The sequence below is a fragment of the Cynocephalus volans genome, chromosome 4 (assembly GCF_027409185.1).
Source record: "Cynocephalus volans isolate mCynVol1 chromosome 4, mCynVol1.pri, whole genome shotgun sequence".
In the NCBI taxonomy this organism is placed as follows: Eukaryota; Metazoa; Chordata; class Mammalia; order Dermoptera; family Cynocephalidae; genus Cynocephalus; species Cynocephalus volans.
This window is the reverse complement of record NC_084463.1, coordinates 126,793,956-126,814,268: the sequence shown is the minus strand read 5'-3', so window position 1 is coordinate 126,814,268 and position 20,313 is coordinate 126,793,956. Positions and strand designations below refer to the sequence as shown.

The 20,313-nt window shown below is 36.1% G+C and overlaps 1 protein-coding gene across 1 annotated transcript; it reads left to right on the top strand.

Annotated features, from left to right (window-relative positions):
* Positions 1–9,526: 9,526 nt before the first annotated feature.
* Positions 9,527–20,005, top strand: LIN7C (lin-7 homolog C, crumbs cell polarity complex component). The gene is made up of 5 exons (XM_063093418.1): positions 9,527–9,587; positions 12,881–12,999; positions 13,263–13,334; positions 14,947–15,156; positions 15,754–20,005. Exons 1-5 carry the CDS (start codon positions 9,551–9,553, stop codon positions 15,907–15,909), a joined length of 594 nt encoding a protein of 197 aa, XP_062949488.1. The 5' UTR covers positions 9,527–9,550; the 3' UTR covers positions 15,910–20,005.
* The last annotated feature ends 308 nt before the right edge of the window (positions 20,006–20,313 follow it).

The following is a 20,313-nucleotide window of genomic DNA, read 5'->3' as shown; positions in this document are numbered from 1 at the left end:
CATCCTAATTAGAGCATCACCTATTGCACATAAGTATTGATATACAATACCGTGCCCCACAGATATGTACAATCAATATGTTTCAATAAAAAAAAGTTTTCTTACTACGTGCTGTAAGAATCAAAGCTTCTCCCTCTGATTATATTTCTAACACACAGTTCTAATCCTATTGCTTTAATTTTCAAAATCTTTCAGTGGCTTACGCTAGCCCCAAAAATACAATCCAAGCATTCAGGAGCCTCCACAATCTGCCTCAACATAAATGTTAACCCCCCTCTTCTTCCACACCCTTCAAACCCCAGTTGTTGAAACCCTCCCCATTTCCTAAACAGGACATGCTTTTTTGTCCTACATGACTTTGTTCAGATTGCCCTCTTCTGGAATTCCTGTTCCCTGCTCATCCACTTCTGAAAATTCTAATCATCCCTGTACAATATTTTCTTCTTGCTAAAACAGGGTTCTTCAACCCCGGCACTACCAGAATTTTGTGCTGGATAATTCTTTGTTTTTGAGAGATGTCTTGGGCATTTAGCAATATCCCTGGCCTCTACCTGCTAGAGGCCAGTAGCAACCCTCATCTCCAGCCCATCATCCATAGTTGTGACAATTAAAAATGTCTCCAGATATTGCCAAATGTGCTCTGGGCTTCAAAATGGCCTCTGGTTGAGAACTACTGCTCTTTAAAGTGTCCTCTGGTTGCTTCTAGTGAGAAATCATTTCTCCCTACTCTTTATTTCACAACACTTTGCACCTTTATTAAAACTAAAGCTGCAACAAGAGCAGCAAAAATGAGAATACAATCCTGCACTACAGGACAACATTTTGGTCAATAGTGGATCACATATACCACAGCGATGGCTATACCCTATAGCCTAGGTGTGTAGCAGACTGGAGCATCTAAATTTGTGTAAGTATGCCCTATGATATTTGCACAACTATGAAATCGCCTAACACCACATTTCTCAGAATGTATCCCCCACCTTAGGTGATGTATGACTGTAACTACATTTAGTACCATCTCTCTTTTGTATTTGTTGGTTACCCACATGTCTGTCCCCTTCCACCAGATTTGTGAGCTCTTTGAGAGAATGGTGACTTCCTGGTACCTCTAGGGCCCAGCATGGTACCTTACCATAGAAGGAATTAGAACATCCTTGCTGAATTGATTTGATAAGGCTATTGTCTTGATCTATTTGTCTTCTGACTAGCCATTTGATGACCACAGCTATTAGGAGACTGAGAAACTAGAAATTATTCTAATGCTGTTTTGCAAGGTTTTGTCCATACCTGGGAAGTTATAAGAAGCTTGAAGAACAAGCGATGTGGAGAGAGTTTTTTGTTTGTTTATTTAATCCTCACACTTTGGAATGCTTTGTAGTTGGGTAAATACTCTTCAGACTCAGTTTAGGTTAATATAGTAATGTGGTTCATTTCAATTTAGTTTGAGTCAGTTTGCAGACTGAATGAGTTTTTAAGTTTAAAATATAAATATAAAGTAACAGTCCATACCATAAAATGTAACAATTCAGTACATACTGGTAGATAGCATTCTGGATTGTCTTATTTGTATGGGTTTCATTTGCCCAAATTGCTTGAAAGTTTCTTGAGGGCAGAAAACACATATGATATGTCTCCTCTCTTCCACAGCACCTACTCAGTAAATATTTTTGAGTTAACTGGTTGAAAACTTTTCATGAAATAAAATTTTGGTTTCATTGCTTTTCTTAGGTTTTATTTCTAGTCTAGTTTTTTTCCATTCTGCTTTCTAAAGTTTTATTCTATTTCTGCTCTAACCTTTGCTGTTTCATCTCTTAGACTTATTTTAGGTTTATTTGCTCTTCTTTTTAGAGTGCCTGAAGATAGAAGGTTAGGTTATTGGTTTGAGATCTTATTTTTTTCATAGCATTTACATTGTACCTTCTTTTTAAATATAGGTATTTATAGCTATTAGTTTCCCTCTAAGCATTGCTTTAGCTGCATCATGAATATATTTTTAAAGCTTTGCAGAGAATTCTGATGTACACAGTTGGTAAAAATAATACTGTATTTCTTTGCCACCATAAGGTTTTTGTTTGTTTTCTATTCCCCAGCATGGTTGCTGACCTTTTGAGTAGACAAAACTTTTCTTATAAAGGAAAATGCCTTATCTTGGGTTTGGTTGGACATTGCAGAAAGATTCTTGCTTGCAGCTCAGAGGGTTCTTTCATAGCCTAATCTAAAAATCAAGGACATGTTTATTTTACTTGATTTTCTCCGAGAAATGAAGACTTCCTATATGGGCTCTTCTTAAAAGAAACTGAAAGTTTTCTTCTCTGCCTGTATTTTTACTACACATATTTTTGGCAGCCCTGAAACAATGTATATGTCCTTTAAGCAGAAGTCAGTTAATAGTGAAAGCTTCGTATGCTGCCTAAGCCCTTTCTCTTGGCCTGTGTACTTTCCTATTTGCCTTGCTTTTTCCATAATTTGGCAGCATTATCACCCACTCCACGTGACAAGTGACATCATTGCTATAATGAGAATTCCAAGTAGCACCACTGGATCAAAGCCCATCTGTGTGCCTGCTCCCACACTCGACAAAACAATTTCCAAATTCATTCAGCATGCCGGTGCCATTTAGTCACTGTGACATATCCCAAATTTTGGACTCTGTGCAAAAACCAATCTGTGCCCACGAAATTAATCATGGAACACATTTTATGACGTTTGACAACAACTTAAAAGGTTCTCATCTCTAGCAGGTGTCTCTGCCAATCTGCAAGTATGTGCGTGACAAATTCTGAACCATATATTGTGTGGCTGAAAATACAATGTGCAGGATGCACACCCTGGAGAGAACCAGAGTGAGGCCAACCAATCCTGAAGTCCCTTCTCAGGGACACATAAGCCAGACTGCTGTCTTGTGAAGGAAGGATCATGGCCCCATGTACATGTAGAAAGCCAAAGAAAAGGCAACAGCTCATGTGCCAGTAGATGCTGAGAACATTGGCACAATTGCCTGTGTTGGCAGGACCAAGAGTTTGAGAGGGCTAATTTAAGCGACAAGATCCTGGCAAACAGATTTATTTAGGGCAAGGGTGCGTCAGGAAGATGCCAGAAAAATACATCAATCTGTGCCTTTATATGTGCTATAGAGTGATGATGAAACAACTGACATTAAAAAAGTCAACTCTTGCACTTTAATATAATCTGCAACTCATCCTAACACGAAGTAGGGTTTACTTTAGATCTATGGAACTCCAAGATGGTATTTTATGTTCTGATCTAAGATTTGCGATAAAATTTTCCTCCAAAAGGTGTTCTTAAAGAGATTTCCCCAATTCTTATGTTTAATTGATTAGACCAAGTCTTTTTATATATTGTTTAATTTATTTAAAAGTGCAGGCAACATCACTTACTTCAAATAAAGGAAGCCATTTATCCAAAATTTTACTTTCCTCAGGAGTATAGTATAGAAACTGCTGGAGAAAAAAAAAAAAGAAGATTGGGACTTTAATTATACTTACTATCAGAAGCCTGAATAGATTCTTTACTTAAGAGCAATGTTCTACTCTACAATAAGGCATAACTGTTTTAAATACCTGCTTTATATAGTAGTGCTATTGTGTATGGTTCGTCAGGCAATAAAATAGTAAAACATTCCACTTCGAGCATCTTGCTTCCTCATATTTCTTTCCATTTTTCTAGCTTCTCTAGACAGCCTCCTACCCCAAGCTTACTCCACCTACTCCCTTTTTCTTTCTATTGATGCTGTTTTAGTACATTGTATTTGCAATGTCTCAGGTTAAGAAAGCTTTCATACCCTGGCAGCCTTCTTAGGACTCTCATTTGTTATACAAAGATTAAATTTGCAAAATTTAGCTTTCAGTGGGACTTGTCTAGACTCAGACTTCCTATTCTAATTTTAAAATTCCTCTTCATCTCTGAGGCAGAAAGTAATATGAGGAAACAACAGGTGAAAAGGAGTTCTTCCACAGGAAGAACAATTCTTGATTAGGGGGCCTGGTTATTTAATAACCCGGCAGAGGCATAAAAGATAAAACAGCTCTCCCTTATTCATGCTCAAAATTGCCTCTTTTGACATATAGGACACCAATCCATCTTCCTTTCTGCAAAGTGAAAGAGTTGGACTCTCAGGTCTCTCTCAACTCAAACACTCTAGTATTTATCAATTAGGGAGAAACATTTTGGGGTTCTGTCCTTACATGATAGCTGATTCTTTTATTTATTTTTTATGTTGAATACAAACGGGTTGTTAGTTCATTTGCATCATATTTTCCTCCTCTCAGAAGTAGCTTCTAAAACTTTTTTCTTCCTTACCTATGCCTCAAATAATCAATATGAAAATATTTTTACAATCAGCTAGACATGTTGCCCTTTATGCAAGAGCACTATATTCTTTTATAATGAAAATAATTCTCTAAATAATTTGCCTCAGAGATTTCACAAAGAAACAGCATTTTAACTGGAAAAGGCCTCACTAATAATCCTTTGAACCTCAAACACAGGTCCTTGTGTGAGGCTGGCTGCATCAGAATCACCGGAGAATGTTTGAAATGTAGATTCCTAGAGACTTTCCCCAAAGATTCTGATTTATTAAGCCCATTAAGCTCAAGGGAATCTGTATTTAAATAAATATATATTTATATTAATTATTGTGTTTATATATAGTCAAGTGATTTTCATGTACAAATAGTATGCAGTGGTTTTGACAGATGAAGAAACAGGTCTAAAGTGAGAACGTGATATCCTCAAGATCCAGCTATGATTAGAAACCAGAGCTCCTGATACTTAATCCAGTGCTTTTCCCATAATGCTGGACTGCTATTCCTAGGGAATTTGGAAAACTTTTTGTAAATGTTTATGTAATATATTATACCAGACACGCCAAATGCATTTCCTGCTGTGCCCTTGCCATTTCTAAGGGAAATGTTCTGCTCCCAGGCTTATCATTGCCCTGGGTTAACTATCACCTCCGCTCTACCAGGCATAGTTGAGTATATGATCAAGGCCGGCAAACCAATAGAGTGACTACAGCTCAATGAAATTTAAACACCAAATAATGCAGATTTACAAATCTAACAAATGAAATTTGTCTCATCATTAAACACTACCTCAAACCTAATAAGTCTGTTCTTTCAAAACATTCAAATAGTGTTTACACTCAAGTTCTCTTATGCCTTTTAATTGAAAATCACTTGCCCTAGAGCAAACGTTTAAAATTCAAAACAGGAGACTAACACAAATTAAAGATTTCAAAATAAAATATATCAAATATTATCTTCTTTAAAATATTCTGATTTGGGTTGGCCAGCTAGCTCATTGATTAGAGCATGGTGCTGATAACACCAAGGTCCAGGGTTTGATCCCTGTACCGGCCAGCCACCCACACCAAAAAAATTCTGATTGCTATTTTTATAATTTTTATTTAATTTTTATTTTTCTTAAAATGCATCTTGTTAAAAAGTCAAACAGCATTACAAAGTTTATAGCACCCCCCAATAAAAGTTGCCTGTCACCTCTATTTACTCTCTCTGGATATGTTGCATGCATCTGATCCATCTTGTATTCTATCATTATATTTCCTTTCTTATACAACTTTTTGGTTTCTTTAGAGTTAATAATAGCTTCATTTCCCCCCATTTGCTTAATTTTCTGTGTTCCTATCACCAATTCATCCCCAAACTCTCCATGCAAAGGCATAAATGTGTAATCATTATGGTCACCCACATTAGTTAATTGTAAATTTCATTTTTTCTTGGTGACATCCCACCTAGTTTTCTGCCCTCCTCCGGTATGAACAGGTTGCTCTGCAGACCAGCTGCATAGCTGTTACTCTGGACTTCCCTTCATGGTTGTGATGGTTAATTTTATGTGTCAACTTGACTGGGTCAAGAGATTCTCAGATAGCTGGTAAAACATTATTTCTGGGTATGTCAATGAGGATGTTTCTAGAACAGAGTAGCATTTAAGTCAGTAATTTGAGTAAAAAAGATCACCCTCACTAATGTGGGTGGTCATCATTCAGTCCATTGAGGGCCTGAATGGAACAAAAAGTCAGAGGAAGGGTGTGTTTGCTCTTTCTGCTGTAACTGGGACATCCATCTTCTCCTGCCCTTGGACTTGGGTTCTCAGGTCTTCAGATTTGGACTGATACTTACAGCATTTGCTCCCCTGGTTCTCAGGCCTTTGGGTTTGAACTAAAATTAATCACCACCTTGGTGGGGTCTCTAGCTTGCAGAAAGCAGAACATTGGACTTCTCAGCCTTTCTAATCAACTACTCCAATCCCTCATAATAAACCTATTTGTATATATCCATATACATTCTACTGGTTTTGTTTCTCTGGAGAACCCTAATACAACAATCATTCTGAAATCATCTTAATATCTTCTGTAGTGGATCATGTTTCCTGGATTACATGCCTACCTCTTTCTTGGTTAACTTCCTAATTTTGATGGAACACATTTTCTTGTAGTTCTTGAGAAAGTGTGTATGCAAAGTCAAAATTTTTAGAACTTATATGTCTAAAATATTTTTTATTATACCTTCACACCTGATTGATAATTTTCTTGGTGTTATAGATTGAATTCTATCCCCCCTACCCCTTAAAAAATGTTGAAGTCCTAATCCCCAGCACCTCAGAATGTGACTTTATTTTGTAATAGGGTTATCGCTGGTGTAATTAGTTAAGATGAGGTCATATTAGACTGAGGTGGGCCCCTTGTCCAATACGGTGTCTTTATAAGAAGATGTTTAGGTAAAGACAGACACATGAGGGCAATGCCATGTGACAATGAAGCCAGAGATTGGAGTAATGCAGCTGCAAGCCAAGCAACACCAAAGATTGCCAGCAAACTATCAGAAAGCTAAGAAGAGACAAGGAAAGACTTCTCTACAGTTTCAGAGGGAGTATGGCACCTTGATTCCTGACTTCTAGCCTCCAGAACTGTGAGACAATAAATATCTGTTGTTTTAAGCCACCCAGTTTGTCATACTTTGTTATAGCAGCTCTAGAAAACTAATACAGTTGGTATAAAATGCTATTTTGGGAATAATTTTTTCTAAAAATTTAATAGGTCCCTGTGTCCTAGCTCCCAGTGCTGTTCTAATTCCCAGTCCTTAGAATGTGACTTTTTAATCTCTCTGAAAACTTCTGGGATCTTCTACCTATCCCTGGAATTCGGAAATTTCACGATGATTATGTGTGTTAAGAAATTACCAAAGACAGTGAAATGACCTTCCAAAGGAGCAAAGTAAACAATCCACAATCCCAGTTCATGAGAACAGTTCCTGTTCCTGCCAATCAGGGTAGAAAAACTGCATCATTCACATGGGGCATGGGGTAAAGAATTTAGAAGGCTGTTGCCTTAGTAGTGGGATACAATTAGTTCTGCACAAAACATTGAATTGGTTCCACCTAACAAAGCTTAAAATCAAGCCTCAAAAGGACAAAATTGTTTTCAAGTAAGTAAGTTTCACAATGCCTGACATCCTATTAGAAAATAATTACCAGGCATGCAAGAAACAGGAAATTATGAACCATAATAAAGAAAAAAATAATCAATACAAACAGTGTCAGAAATAGCACAGATGATAGAATTAGTAGACAAGGACATTAAAACTATTATAATTATATTCTGTATGTTTAAGGTGGTACAGGAAATATTGAGCATGTTAAATATAGATGTAGAATATGTACAACACACACACACACACACCCCTACATCAAACTGCTACAGAAAGAACAATGTCTGAGACCAAAAATGAACTGAGTGAAATTAAGAGAATAATAGATATCAGAAAAAAAATTAGTGAACATGACACAGCAATAGGAATAATCCAAAAGAAAACATAGAAAAAAGCTTGAAAAAACAAAATAAACAGAGCATCAGTGAGCTGTGAGAAAATGTCAGGTGGCTGAACATACATGTACACTTAGTACATATACATAACCATGACTCCACTGTCACCAAAGGAGGGAAGCAGGAGGATCCAGAAGGAAAAATATGTGAAGAAATAGGAAAGGTCTGCACTTGTCTCACTCCACACGGTATTCCTAGCAAGGCACCTGGTAGACATTAGGCATTTATTTAATAAACATTTCTCAAACACATTTGTGGCAGAACAAGGGGCAACAAAAAGAGATAGCATAGTGCTATTGGAGGTTATTGGGGACATCAGAGGACAAACAAGGAGAACAATATGGAGAAAGGGAAGGCTTAAAATTGACATGTCCTCCGCATAGACCTGGAGAATGGGTTCAGTTGAGTGGGCATAAAGTTTGGAGAATAGGAGGAGATGAAGAAGGGCATTCCATGAAAGAAGAACATAAATGAAGACTTGGAAGCAGGAATAAACATGGTTTTGAATATATCACCTTGACTGGAGTGATAGTTGCACTTGAGGGGTAATGAGAAATGAGGTTAGTTGGATGAGTTAGGGGCAGAGTATGCAAGGCTTTAGAAATAGCAAATGGGGAGACTTGAAAATTTCTGAATAGAACTTGTGATGATAAAAATCAGGGTTCAAAGGCGAAAAAAAGAGCAGAGTGGTGATGGGTCAGAAGAAAATATTAAAGTAGAATAGAAAGGGTGGCCAGGGGCAATCAGGAGGTTAATAAAACAATCCTGTGATGAAGTGCTGAAAACTTGGATGTGAAAGCACCTAACAAAATACTAGCACCAACTAAAGGCTTGGATAAACGTTAGTGGAATCCAAATATTGAGCGAATTAATTTTTCATTTAAGTTAGGGACTAAAATTGTTTCTTTGTTCATGAAATTTTCAGAAGTGGCCCTAAGAATCTTTAATGCATTAAGAATATTATTTGCTTCATAATATTTCATTTACATAAATTTCTAATCAGCTTCTTAAAATTGTTACTTTGTGGTGCACCACAATGCCTCCTTCTCTCCCTCACCCACGTATGTTTTGTGCTCTTTGTACTTTTTTCACCCTCACTCTCGAACAGATTTCTAGGGAAGATTTGAGCCTTCGATTTTTAAAATTAAAGCAACGCTGCCACAAAAGGAGAATTTACAATACGTCATTTACACACTTGTCACCGAATCCCAGAGTTTAAAAATTGAGAGGACCTCGGAGATAGGAGCTCTCGTCGCATAAATGGGGGCACTGAGGCTGCGAGAGGGTAAGTAGTAGTCCAGGGTCACAGAGCTGGCAGTGGTCAAGCTGGAACTAGAATCCAGACTTGACTCTTCCACGTGGAGCCTAGGGTTGCAAGCGGGTGGGATAAGGAGTGTAGCCCAAGGCAAGGCAAGCAGCCAGAGTCGGAAAGAGGGCTCTTTCCAACCTTAGGAGGCTGGGGTACTCGAGAACCCTGAGACCGCATAAGCTGCGGAGCACGTTCAACCTCACAAGCCACACTCCCAGGCACCTTGCCCTCTAGAGGCCGCAGCAGAGGCCCCAACCCACCCCTCCTGCTCTCGCGATACTGAGCGGCCCTCGCTGTTCCAGCTCCCGCTAGGCCCCGCCCCGCCGCCGCCGCCCCTCTGTCGTCATTTCCTGTGGGTCTGCAGGCTAAGGGAGAAGATGGCGGCGCTCGGGGAACCTGTGCGGCTGGAGAGGGGTGAGTGTGGCCCGGCCCGGACCGACGTGGGTGGAGGGGGCGGGGGGATAGTGCCGTGTCGCTGGAGGAGAGGAGAGGCGGCCTAATCTTCGAGACCCGGAGCCAGGCTGTACCTCGCGCTGGCCCCGGCGATCGCCGACGTCGCGCCCGACTGCGGGGAGGGCGCTTACGGTCTTTCGACCGCTACCCAGACCCCTCCTCCGTTGGCACAGGCTGTCGCGGGGTACAGCACAGTTGAGTACAATCTGCCCGCGTTCGCAGACACACGCCGCACACTCGCTGCTGGGTGGGCACCACAGACGCGGCATTCAGAGACCTGTAAACCCGAAAAGCAAACGTCACACACCCTCTTTAGACAGACTACACTCATTGCCCGTACATATGCGCGCACAAACCCAGTGTCCCTGCCTTTACTCACAGATGACACGCTTCCCGGACACCCGCCACATCCCCACAGAAAACTTCCCCCTTATTTACGCACTAATTCCTTCATATCTTTCACCACAACCTCACTTTTATCTGGGTTGGGTATTTCCTAGCTTTGGTGCCTCTCTCGGGAACCGAGAGGGTGTTTTAAATACAGTCTTAACTGACCTGGTCTTGAAAAGGAGATTACGTAACTAGGCGGACTACTGGTAGATTGTAAAACACTTGCAGGTGCAATGTTATTCCTTTACAAATCCTATAGTTGCAAACTGAGGTTGGTCGATTGCTTCTAGAGCAGGCTGTCAAGGAAATAAAACCTGTTTTGCTGAACAATTAGAGAGCGAGAAACCTTTGAAAATACCAGGCTGTGCCTCTATATGGGTCTTGTTACAGATTAACGACATTCCATTTTATCCTCCTCGAATCCTTTATTTCAAACAATTTCAAGCATGCTTTTGACACGTCAGCATTAGAAGTCATTGATAAAGTCAAGAAGTACAAAGTATTTTGAGTACTAAGGGTAAACAAAGTATAGGGTGGAGATTGAAGTTATTTTGCACATATTGATGTTGCAATTACAGTCTGAATATTAATATCCTCCTCTAAGAAGGAAATAGATTTTTAGAATTGTTGTGCTTAGAGAAACCTTTCCTTATGCTTTCCCAGAAACGTGCACTTAACATTGTTTGCTGCTTATGGTGTTCACTATTTGGAAGACTCTTTATAAATGATTGTTTCCCTGCAGCTCACCAGGCCCTTAATTAAAGCGTCATTTTATGACAGTGGAGTAGCAGCTCTGGGAAGACTTGCTAAGTTAGGCCCAACACTGTGACATCTTCCCCCTGAGCACAATGTCACTGTGCTTTGTAGATGGGAACAAATCTGATGTTAACAGGAGTAGGTGTTTTTCTTTAAAGCTAGTGTAGGATTCTAACACGTTGGCAGTCTTTTGTATTTTTAAGTGCAGTGCAAAATGTGGAACTTCACCTCTGGCATTTAGTTTTGGTAATCATGGCTTTATTTTTTGATGTTTCAGAGTTCTTTTCAGTTCTATAGTAGAATGCTCAAAAGCATCTTAGTAGGATGGATTACTAGTGGTTGCCATTTAGCAGGATAACAAAGTCAGATTACATCAACTCTGATTCTTATTCATAATTCTAATAGACTCTGTTAACAAACACTCCCAACAGGTCTACAGTACAGCATTAGTGCATATGATCAAGATCCCAAGTGCCTTCTAAATCATCAAAACATGATTCACTGGAAAACAAATTTGAGCATATATTAATTACAGTTTACATTTAGTAAAGAGTATTTACCTTTTAAAATAGTTTTGTTAATTGAAAGGTTTTATATGGCTTACATATTCTCACTTTGTAAATCAAAATACTTGGTGAACCAATAGTCCCCATTTACCATTCACTCTGGGTGGTAGAAAATCATAATGCGGAAGGTCTGTTTCCATTGTATTTGAGTAACATCAGTTTAAGCTTTTATTACCTGAAATTGAAAAATATGCTTTCTTTCTTTTCATTTACTAGTAGTTTTCCATCTGCAAACACAAAGAAGCCGTATAGAAGAAAAATTTCCAGTCCTTTAGTATAATGTGAAGTTAAGAACTTCTTCCACTTAGGTGAAAAGGAGGCAAAGGATTAGTAGGTACTCTAGCCCCCGAGTACAAAAACAGTTTTAAAAAAATCAAAGTAGAGATAGTCATTAACAGTACTGTAACATGACTCTGAACTTCCTAATTTTTTTTTTTTTTTTTTTTTTTGGTGGCTGGCCAGTACAGGGATCCTAACTCCTGACTTTGGTGTTATAACACCGTGCTCGAACTAACTGAGCTAACAAGCCAGCCCTACAGAACTTTCTATAATTTCTTAATTCATAAAATACTTTTCTTCACACTTCCCAGTGGGAATTGCATAACATGTTTAATATACTTGTATAAATGTATGCAACCCCTGAATATTTCTTATGATTAATTGGTGCTAATGTAACATAACATTTATCCTTTGTCATGTATTGTTTGGTTTAGTCATCAAGTAACTCTTATGAGGAAGGTACTGTTATTTCCATTTTACTGTGAAAGAAACAGACACGGGGGTTGAGTAACTTGCCCAAGATCACATAGCTGGTATTGAGGCCAGATTGACAAAGCTAATTGTTTCTATTTTTCTGTTTTGTAAACATATGTATTTGATTGCGCTTGTCTGAATTAAAACATTGTGTTAACAATCCTAGGTTGAAAAGAGACCAGTTAATTTTATTCCTTTAAACTGTTGTTTTAAATGTGACCGGCATCTTTAATTGAACAGTTCATATCTACATATGAATAAAGTTTTTCTTTGGGAAACGAACAGTGATTTCACTAGCACATGGTGTCCTGAACACTGAACACTGTTTGATTACTAATAATGATATTAGATAAGTTTTTATTGACTAAGTAGTTCCTGATAATACTGCCAACTTTTCTGAAGCAGTAGAATATTCGTGTGTCTGTCACAATTGGGTCCCGGTCCTTTCCTGTGATGTTTAGTATTTTATATTCAATTTGCCTCTGTCTCTCAAAGATTCTATTTTCCAAATTTTATACTTTTGCAATATCAGGATTTTTTTCCTAATCCACTGTAAAGTTTAGCATTCTTCTGAGATTTTACATTCCCACTTTCTTTTGGGTACATACATACAGTCTCCTCCCACCAGCTCCTCATGCGCACATGTACACACACATTCATGCTTTTCCCTCCTCTGTCTTCTACATATTTCTTGTTAGTCCTTAAGGAATGAATCCTAACTGCTACACTGGTACATAGGCATTTGGAGAATCCTCAGAAAATTATTAGTATGTGTTTGTTTAACTCTAGATATTTGTAGAGCAATTGAATTGTTGGAAAAACTACAAAGGAGTGGAGAGGTACCACCACAGAAACTTCAGGCTTTACAAAGAGTCCTTCAAAGTGAGTTCTGCAATGCTGTGAGAGAGGTGAGTAAATGTGATTAGATTTACTAAAAAGTTTGAGTTTAGGTAAGATAATATTCTGAAATTTGGGTTCAGAATTTGAGGAAAAGAGATAGAAAAACATTAGAACCCATCCCTCTCACTTTTGGAATTTCTAATAGAAAAACATTTTACAAAGATGCATAACTTTGCCTTTGCGTAAAAAGTTAACACATTCATTAACTTCACAGAGAACTCAAGCATGGCACATTCTGCGATTTAAAATATGATAATTTTGGATTTTACAGGTATATGAACATGTCTATGAGACTGTGGACATCAGTAGCAGTCCTGAAGTGAGAGCTAATGCAACTGCAAAGGTAAATTTTTGCATTTATCAAAAGTGAGAATTCTTTATAAATTAGAGCTTTAAAACATGCAGTTATTAGATTAATAAGCTTATTTTGAAAACTGACATATAGAATCTTTCAAGCTTTGCTAAACTTCTGAAGTACTAAGAAATAGGACATTATGGGTTTCACATAAGGTATTTTATCATGCAGTTTAGATAATGCATTGAAAATGCACTCACACACAGTAATGTACATATCATGCAATACATAATTGTATTATATGTTATACATATTGTGCAAATATAATCTCATTAATTATGTAAATTTTCATCAGAATTCTGAGGTACGAACAATTATCATTTTACTGATGAGGAAGCATCAAGATTAATTTACTTGCCTTAAGCCACACAAATAGTAAATGGTAGAGCTGAAGTACCTCCCTTAAGTTGCTTTTGTTCTCTCCTTTACTTAACTCTGCAAATTTGGTTTAATGTCAGTCGTAGGTGACCTGTTCAGAACTGCAGGTGGCATGTTTGTGTGCTTCTCTGTACTGGTGTTTTCCTGAGATAATTCAAGCATTCATCTTAATACTTATCATAAGTGGTTAGAATAAGTTAATATCTAGAATTAGTCATTAACAGATAATTTTTCGTTAGTAGTTACTGATTCACAAAAGGAAATACCAGATTCTCTGTTGAATACAAACACTTAATCATATGGGTATAGTTTGTCAGAGTAGAAAAGACTGTAGAAACTTGGTTTTAATTACTGAGTTATATGACCTTCATAGCATACTGAATTTCTGAGCCTTAGTTCCATTATTCATAAAACAAGGCCTATTTCTGAGCTTTGAAGACAGTGGGTATTCAACAGATCTTGATTTTCTTCTTCCTGCCTCCTATTTTTCACCCTGATCTATCAGAAAAAAATGGTACCAGATTACCTACTTACCTTTAAAAGCAAAATGAAACAGAAAATCACAACTTTGTGTTACAATTAGTCTACATTAGTCTAAATTTGAATTTTAAAGGTGATGTGGCTGTTTCGTCTTCCTCGGGGGTTTTTGGTTGTAACTAGTTAAAGCAATGACAAAAAAAAATTGTTGGCTATATGTACTCCTCTTTTTCTCAATATTGAGTTATTTCTTGATGTATTAGTTATTTAGTATATAGCACAAATAGGATAGTAGCCAAATGACTACATATAAGGACACCTTCATGTGGACTATGTAGGTAGGTAGTGTCTTACACAAAGGTCTCTGAAGGAGCTAGACCATCCAACCAGGGCTGCTGGCATGCGGGGGGAGAGATTCCCCTCTTTAATGTGTACAGTGTTTGTTCATCTGCCCAGGAAGCCTGCTTGCCAAGGCTTGTGCACATGGGACTGTACAGAAGTTCTGGGCACTGGATGGGCTAGGAGTGACATGAAAAATCTTAACATTTTCTACATAGTACCAGAATATTCTTTTCTGTTGTCGTCTCTGAAAAACTTTCTGCTTAGCTTACCTTCTCAGAACTGTCAGTGAATTTGTGGGCATTTAAACATCAAAAATATGTACCTCAAAAATAGTTTTAAAAAAGAGACAAAAGAACTGAAGTAAACAAAGGCATGTTTTTAAATATGTAAAATATTCTTTCAGGCTACTGTTGCTGCATTTGCTGCTAGCGAAGGACATTCTCATCCTCGAGTTGTTGAGCTACCAAAAACAGAAGAGGGCCTTGGATTCAATATTATGGGAGGCAAAGAACAAAACTCTCCCATTTATATATCTCGAATAATTCCAGGTGGAATTGCTGATAGACATGGGGGTCTGAAACGAGGAGATCAACTCCTTTCTGTTAATGGAGTGGTAAGCGTCAATTTTATTTCTATTTGTAGTAATGTGTTGTGACCACTTGGGGGTATATTTGAGTTACAGAAACAGGGAAGATATAGGGAAAAATCTAAGAAACTTTGTAGTTTATAAATCCTTTGAGGGAATCCTGGGCAGTATGATTTAGTGCAATGATCCCTTTTTTTTAAAAAAGCACTTTAATTGTTTTGCATCTTTCCAGTGTAAATTAGTAGTGCTTAGTGTGATTTTTATGATGTAATTAAGCGTTTTAGTAGTTAAGGCAATACATTAAGTTAGAAGTCAATCTTCATTTACTTTTATAGAATGGCAAGTGTTATTTACTTCTGACTTAGTGAAATAATAAGCATGCAGGTGATATGCTAATTATTTGGAACTTAAAAACCAATTCCTAGATTGTAAAGAGTATGACGTAGCAGAGGATTTCACACTGATTAAAATGATAAATCAGGATTATTTCTTAGTTTTATAATATAGAAATCATATAACATCGAAACTTTTTTACTTATATGTATTTTAAACATTTTTGCATTTTGAGTTACTTACAAAACCTAGGTATTAATTATGTGTGTGTGTTTGTGTGTGTTTTTCTAGAGCGTTGAAGGAGAACATCACGAAAAAGCTGTGGAACTGCTGAAAGCCGCTCAAGGAAAGGTTAAATTAGTAGTACGATATACACCCAAAGTCTTAGAAGAAATGGAGTCACGCTTTGAAAAAATGAGATCAGCAAAACGCAGACAACAGACCTAACACAGTTCAAAACTTTATATTCCATTTTGCTTTTTAGGTAGAGAAGTTTTACTTGTGACCTACTGATGGCTACAATGCCAATGATTGTAAAAAAAAAAAAAAAAAAAAAAAAAAAACCAACAAAAAACAAAAAAACCCAGAAATTTCCCGTGAAATCCTCCTTGCCATTTTATAAATGCCTATTTTAACATCATTTATGGTTCCAGAGATGCATGCCCTTTTTTCTGACAAGAAAAAGTAAAAGGTGATAAGGGCAATTCTGTCCTGCTGTTTTTACAGGCCTTTTTCAAACGCAGATTTTGTCATAAAGTTGTTACAGATTTTTTAAAATGCTTTTTAAATATTAAAATGTACTTTTACATTCTTAATCTTTTTTCAGAAGAAAAAATTTTCTTCATTTGGCTGCTTATTTAAAAGTAACAGTTCTCTAATTCTTTTTGTTTTTGTTTCTTTTTTTAACCTGTGAAATTTCTTTACAGTTTTCCAAGAAATTAAACATGGCAGTCTCGCTTACAGCAGTTCATTACATTGTCACTGTTAACATCACTGCTACATTTTGTACTTTGAACACACACTTAATATATAGAATCAATGGTAAATCATAACTCAGCACCGTGGGAATTTTTTACTTTTCTTTAAACATAATGTACAACTGATATTCATTTATACTGATTTATAAAAGTTTTTAAACACTGAAACAATCATTGCTAAAATATGTATTCTTTCATAATATTTACACAGTGAGGCAAAATGATGTAATTTGATTGTTAGCATTACTGATTGCATCTCTTTATATTCAACAATATACCATAAATTATAAATGCAAAACAGGTTCAGATTTCGTCTTTTGCGAATTTTTTTTAATGCTATTCATTTTTATTTAAATATATTTCTCATGTTTTGGTCCATTCCTAGTGATGAGCCAGTTAGTCTGTAGTAGGAAATAGCAGAAGCAAAGATGAAAAATAATACTTTTAACCTCACTAGCCTCAAGAATTATACATTCTTACTAGCTCAATTTGAAGAATTAATTTTAAGTAGGAAGAAGAGAGGATATATTTAAATACATAGAAATTATAAGGTTATGTATTCATAAGAATACAGACTGCCAAATGAGTGGGAATTTATGTATATTAAAATAGCTGGACTTAGAGAAGCAATCTTTACAGTTCAAATATGATGGGAATTTTGAGAGATACTTTACGTCATTTGTCCACTGGATGTCACTGTTTTACTAAAAGGCAGCTATTAGTGTATGACTGTCACTGAGGCCTTACAGGCTGAAATTAGAGAGTTGAAGTTCATTTTCAGTCACGAATTATAAGAACATTTGTTCTTTTTAAAAAATGTTAAGTGACAGATGCTAGCAAGATAATGTGTTTGAGTATGTAAGGAATTTGGCATAATTATTGACCCTGCATTAAAAAAAAGTGGGCATTTTATAACATTCCTTCAGGAAGGATAGAAATGTATATCTTTTTCTGCATGTTTGTGAGCACTGTGGGTCTTACAAGTTTATTCCAGTTTTCAATGATTTTTCAGAATAAAAATCAATCAGCATTGTTATTTATCATTTAGGTATTGAACACTGGATTGCATGGTTGAATGTATCTTCAGTCCACTACAAAATGTGCTTGTTATTGATAGGATCATGTTGTTAAATTGTATAATTTCAAAATTAATTGATGTGTTTAAAGTGTTGAGACCAAAGTAGTATAGAAATATGGACTTAATTTAATTGTAAAATTATTAGAGGTATTTGTTGTAGAGCTTTATGTATTAAAAAGAGGTATTGGTGCATATAAAAACAGTAATGTTGTTATGCTTGTATTGCATTACAGGGTAAGTAAACCCTGAAGAAATCTTATTTTAGTACAGCTATAGCTGCAGTAGCTTTTAAGGATGTATCAACATTTCGTTATGAATTATAGCTTCCTGATTTGGTGTCTCAGCTTTTTCAGAACTTTCAGCCAAGTTAAATCTTTTTTGGTATTGACACTTGGTAAGTTGAGTAAGCTATTTTTTTTCCTTCTACAGTAATCTACAATCCGTTCTTTGTGTGGGTTGGCACCTATTTATAATTCTTAGAAATGATAGCTTACAGGAGCCAAATACAGTAGTCTTGTTTGCTACTGTTGAGCATTAGTAGCAGCAGTTTGTTTTCATTAATGATGTTTTATAGTATTCCTAGAATTTTAAATTTTGACCATAAAAAATTGAATCATTCGGTGGCAAAGATGTACAGTAGTGGTCTAGTATAGTGAGGAAATGAAGGGAATTTTTGTCTTATAAATGGATGATTTATAAATAAAACTAGGCACATGGTAAGTATATCGGTGTTTCATTTGTAAATTATGAATGTAAATTATCTCCCCTCCCCGATTTCCATTTATTTTCTGGGTATTTCAAAATGGTTGAGTCAGTGGTTCTCAGCCTTAACTGCATAATAGAACGCAATGTAGAGCTTTAAAAAATATTAATACCTGGGTCCTATCCTGTAACAACTAAATCAGAATCACTCTTCTTTTTTTTTTTTAAAAAGCTTTCCAGGTGGTTCTAATGGACACCCAGGATTGAGAACCTTTATAAAATCATCTAATTACACTAGACTCTGTTTGGGAGTATCAGAATAATTCAGTTTCCAGCTACTTAATGATTGGTTTTATTTCCTAGTAATTTCTTTAGGAATAAAAGGTACTTTGCATTTTTTATTTGGGAAGTAATTACAGACTTTTTTTTTTTTTTTTTTTTTTTAAACTCTACCAGTAGCTTAAAGGTAAACTTTTAACGTCTGTCATCTTTCTGCCCCCTTTGCCTTCGAAACTTACAAAATTAAGTGTCTGTTATTTGAGAAAGCATGTTTAAAAATTGCAAATGAGAAATATTGTCACTGATAATTATGTGCTGTTTTAATATGGCCACTATATTATTAGTGTAGTACTAGGTAGATTATAGCAGCCTAGTTCTTTAGAGTTTGATGATTTAAATGCATTTTTTTTTTTTTGGTTGTTTTTAAATTCTCCTCTTCTAAATTTTTTAAGTTTGTTTTGCTCAAGTACTTAAGTGGTTTGGCTCAAGTGATTTGTTTACAGTTAAAATGGATATTATCACATTTAAAAGAAATGATTATGGCACATCTGAAAAGAATGTCAGCATGACTTGGTATAGACTTAAAAGAATACGTGTTATGAATATTTTATAATGTGGAATGATCGTTGAAATATCAAGGATTCTAGTAATTGTATTTCTTGAATAAATGTATGTTTATGAATTTTCTAACTTAGATTTTGTTGTCTCCCCTGCCAACAGTCTGGTTTTATAGTTTTTATTGTCCAAAATTCACTAGAAATTTTTCTTCAAAGGTTGTTGTAGTAATGGTTAAATACTAGGGGGAAAATTTCTTGCTTATTCATTAATTTTTAAGAACTTTCAAACTGATTTGTACCTGGACATGGTTTTTAAAAATATTGGCAAATGATATGCTTCTCTACTTTTTTAGTTTGAGATATAATATCCAAAATGGATGTAAAATAACACTTTTTCAATAGATGACCTTTGTTTATCAATCTAATTCTGCTTCTAAGGCTTATTTAAAATAAATGTGAGTTAAGTCCTTGTTCTTAGGATTTAAAAAAATTGATGTGGTTACACTATAGATGTGTCTCTGAAAGCTACGTATAAGATAACTTTTACATAAGGTGAAAGCATAATCACTGGTGTTTGCTGAAATGAAACTTCAAATTTTTCTATATTTTGCTTTGTCTTTCATAAAATATGACTAAAGAAAAAATTCTCTGTGTTATTTCAAGAATGGCAGTATGGCATGTTATTGAGAACACTACTCTGGTTTGAATCTCAGTTCCAAAATTACTGTGTAACCTTAGACAAGTTACTTCTCTGCCTTAGTTCCCTCGTCTGTCATCTGTAATAAGAGTTCCTATAAATGTTGTGCCATTATCTGTAAAGCCCTTAGAAAGTTGCCTGGCATAGTAAGTACTATGTAAAATAACTTCGAGACCGTATTAGATAAAAGAAATAATTGTGGTGAAATAATTAAAATTAACAGGTTCTTATTTTTGATGCCTAGATAGCAGATAACCTTTAAATTATGTTTGAAAACTTTAGGAAGAATAAAATTTGTAAGGAATTTTTGTGTTTCTGTCCACTTTGATCAAAGATACTCATGGAATTCTAAAATTAGTGGAGTTTCTAGGGGTGGAGGGTTAAGGCCACATTCAGAATGAAAATCATTGGAAAATAAGTTCAAGTAAGGGATTTGTTAATTCAGAAAAACAATTTGTAAGGAGGAGATGACCTAGCTCTAGAGACAATGGATTGCTAGAAGGGGTGTAAGATAGTACAAGGCATAATTTACCATCATGAAGTTTTAAAAGGCATGGAAAT

Bases quoted from the DNA above. Each gene is read 5' to 3' on its own strand.
- LIN7C (XM_063093418.1), top strand. From the start codon at position 9,551: ATGGCGGCGCTCGGGGAACCTGTGCGGCTGGAGAGGG. The intron at 13,000-13,262 runs GTGAGTAAATGT...TGGATTTTACAG, and splicing joins TCTGCAATGCTGTGAGAGAG to GTATATGAACATGTCTATGA. The intron at 13,335-14,946 runs GTAAATTTTTGC...ATATTCTTTCAG, and splicing joins GAGCTAATGCAACTGCAAAG to GCTACTGTTGCTGCATTTGC.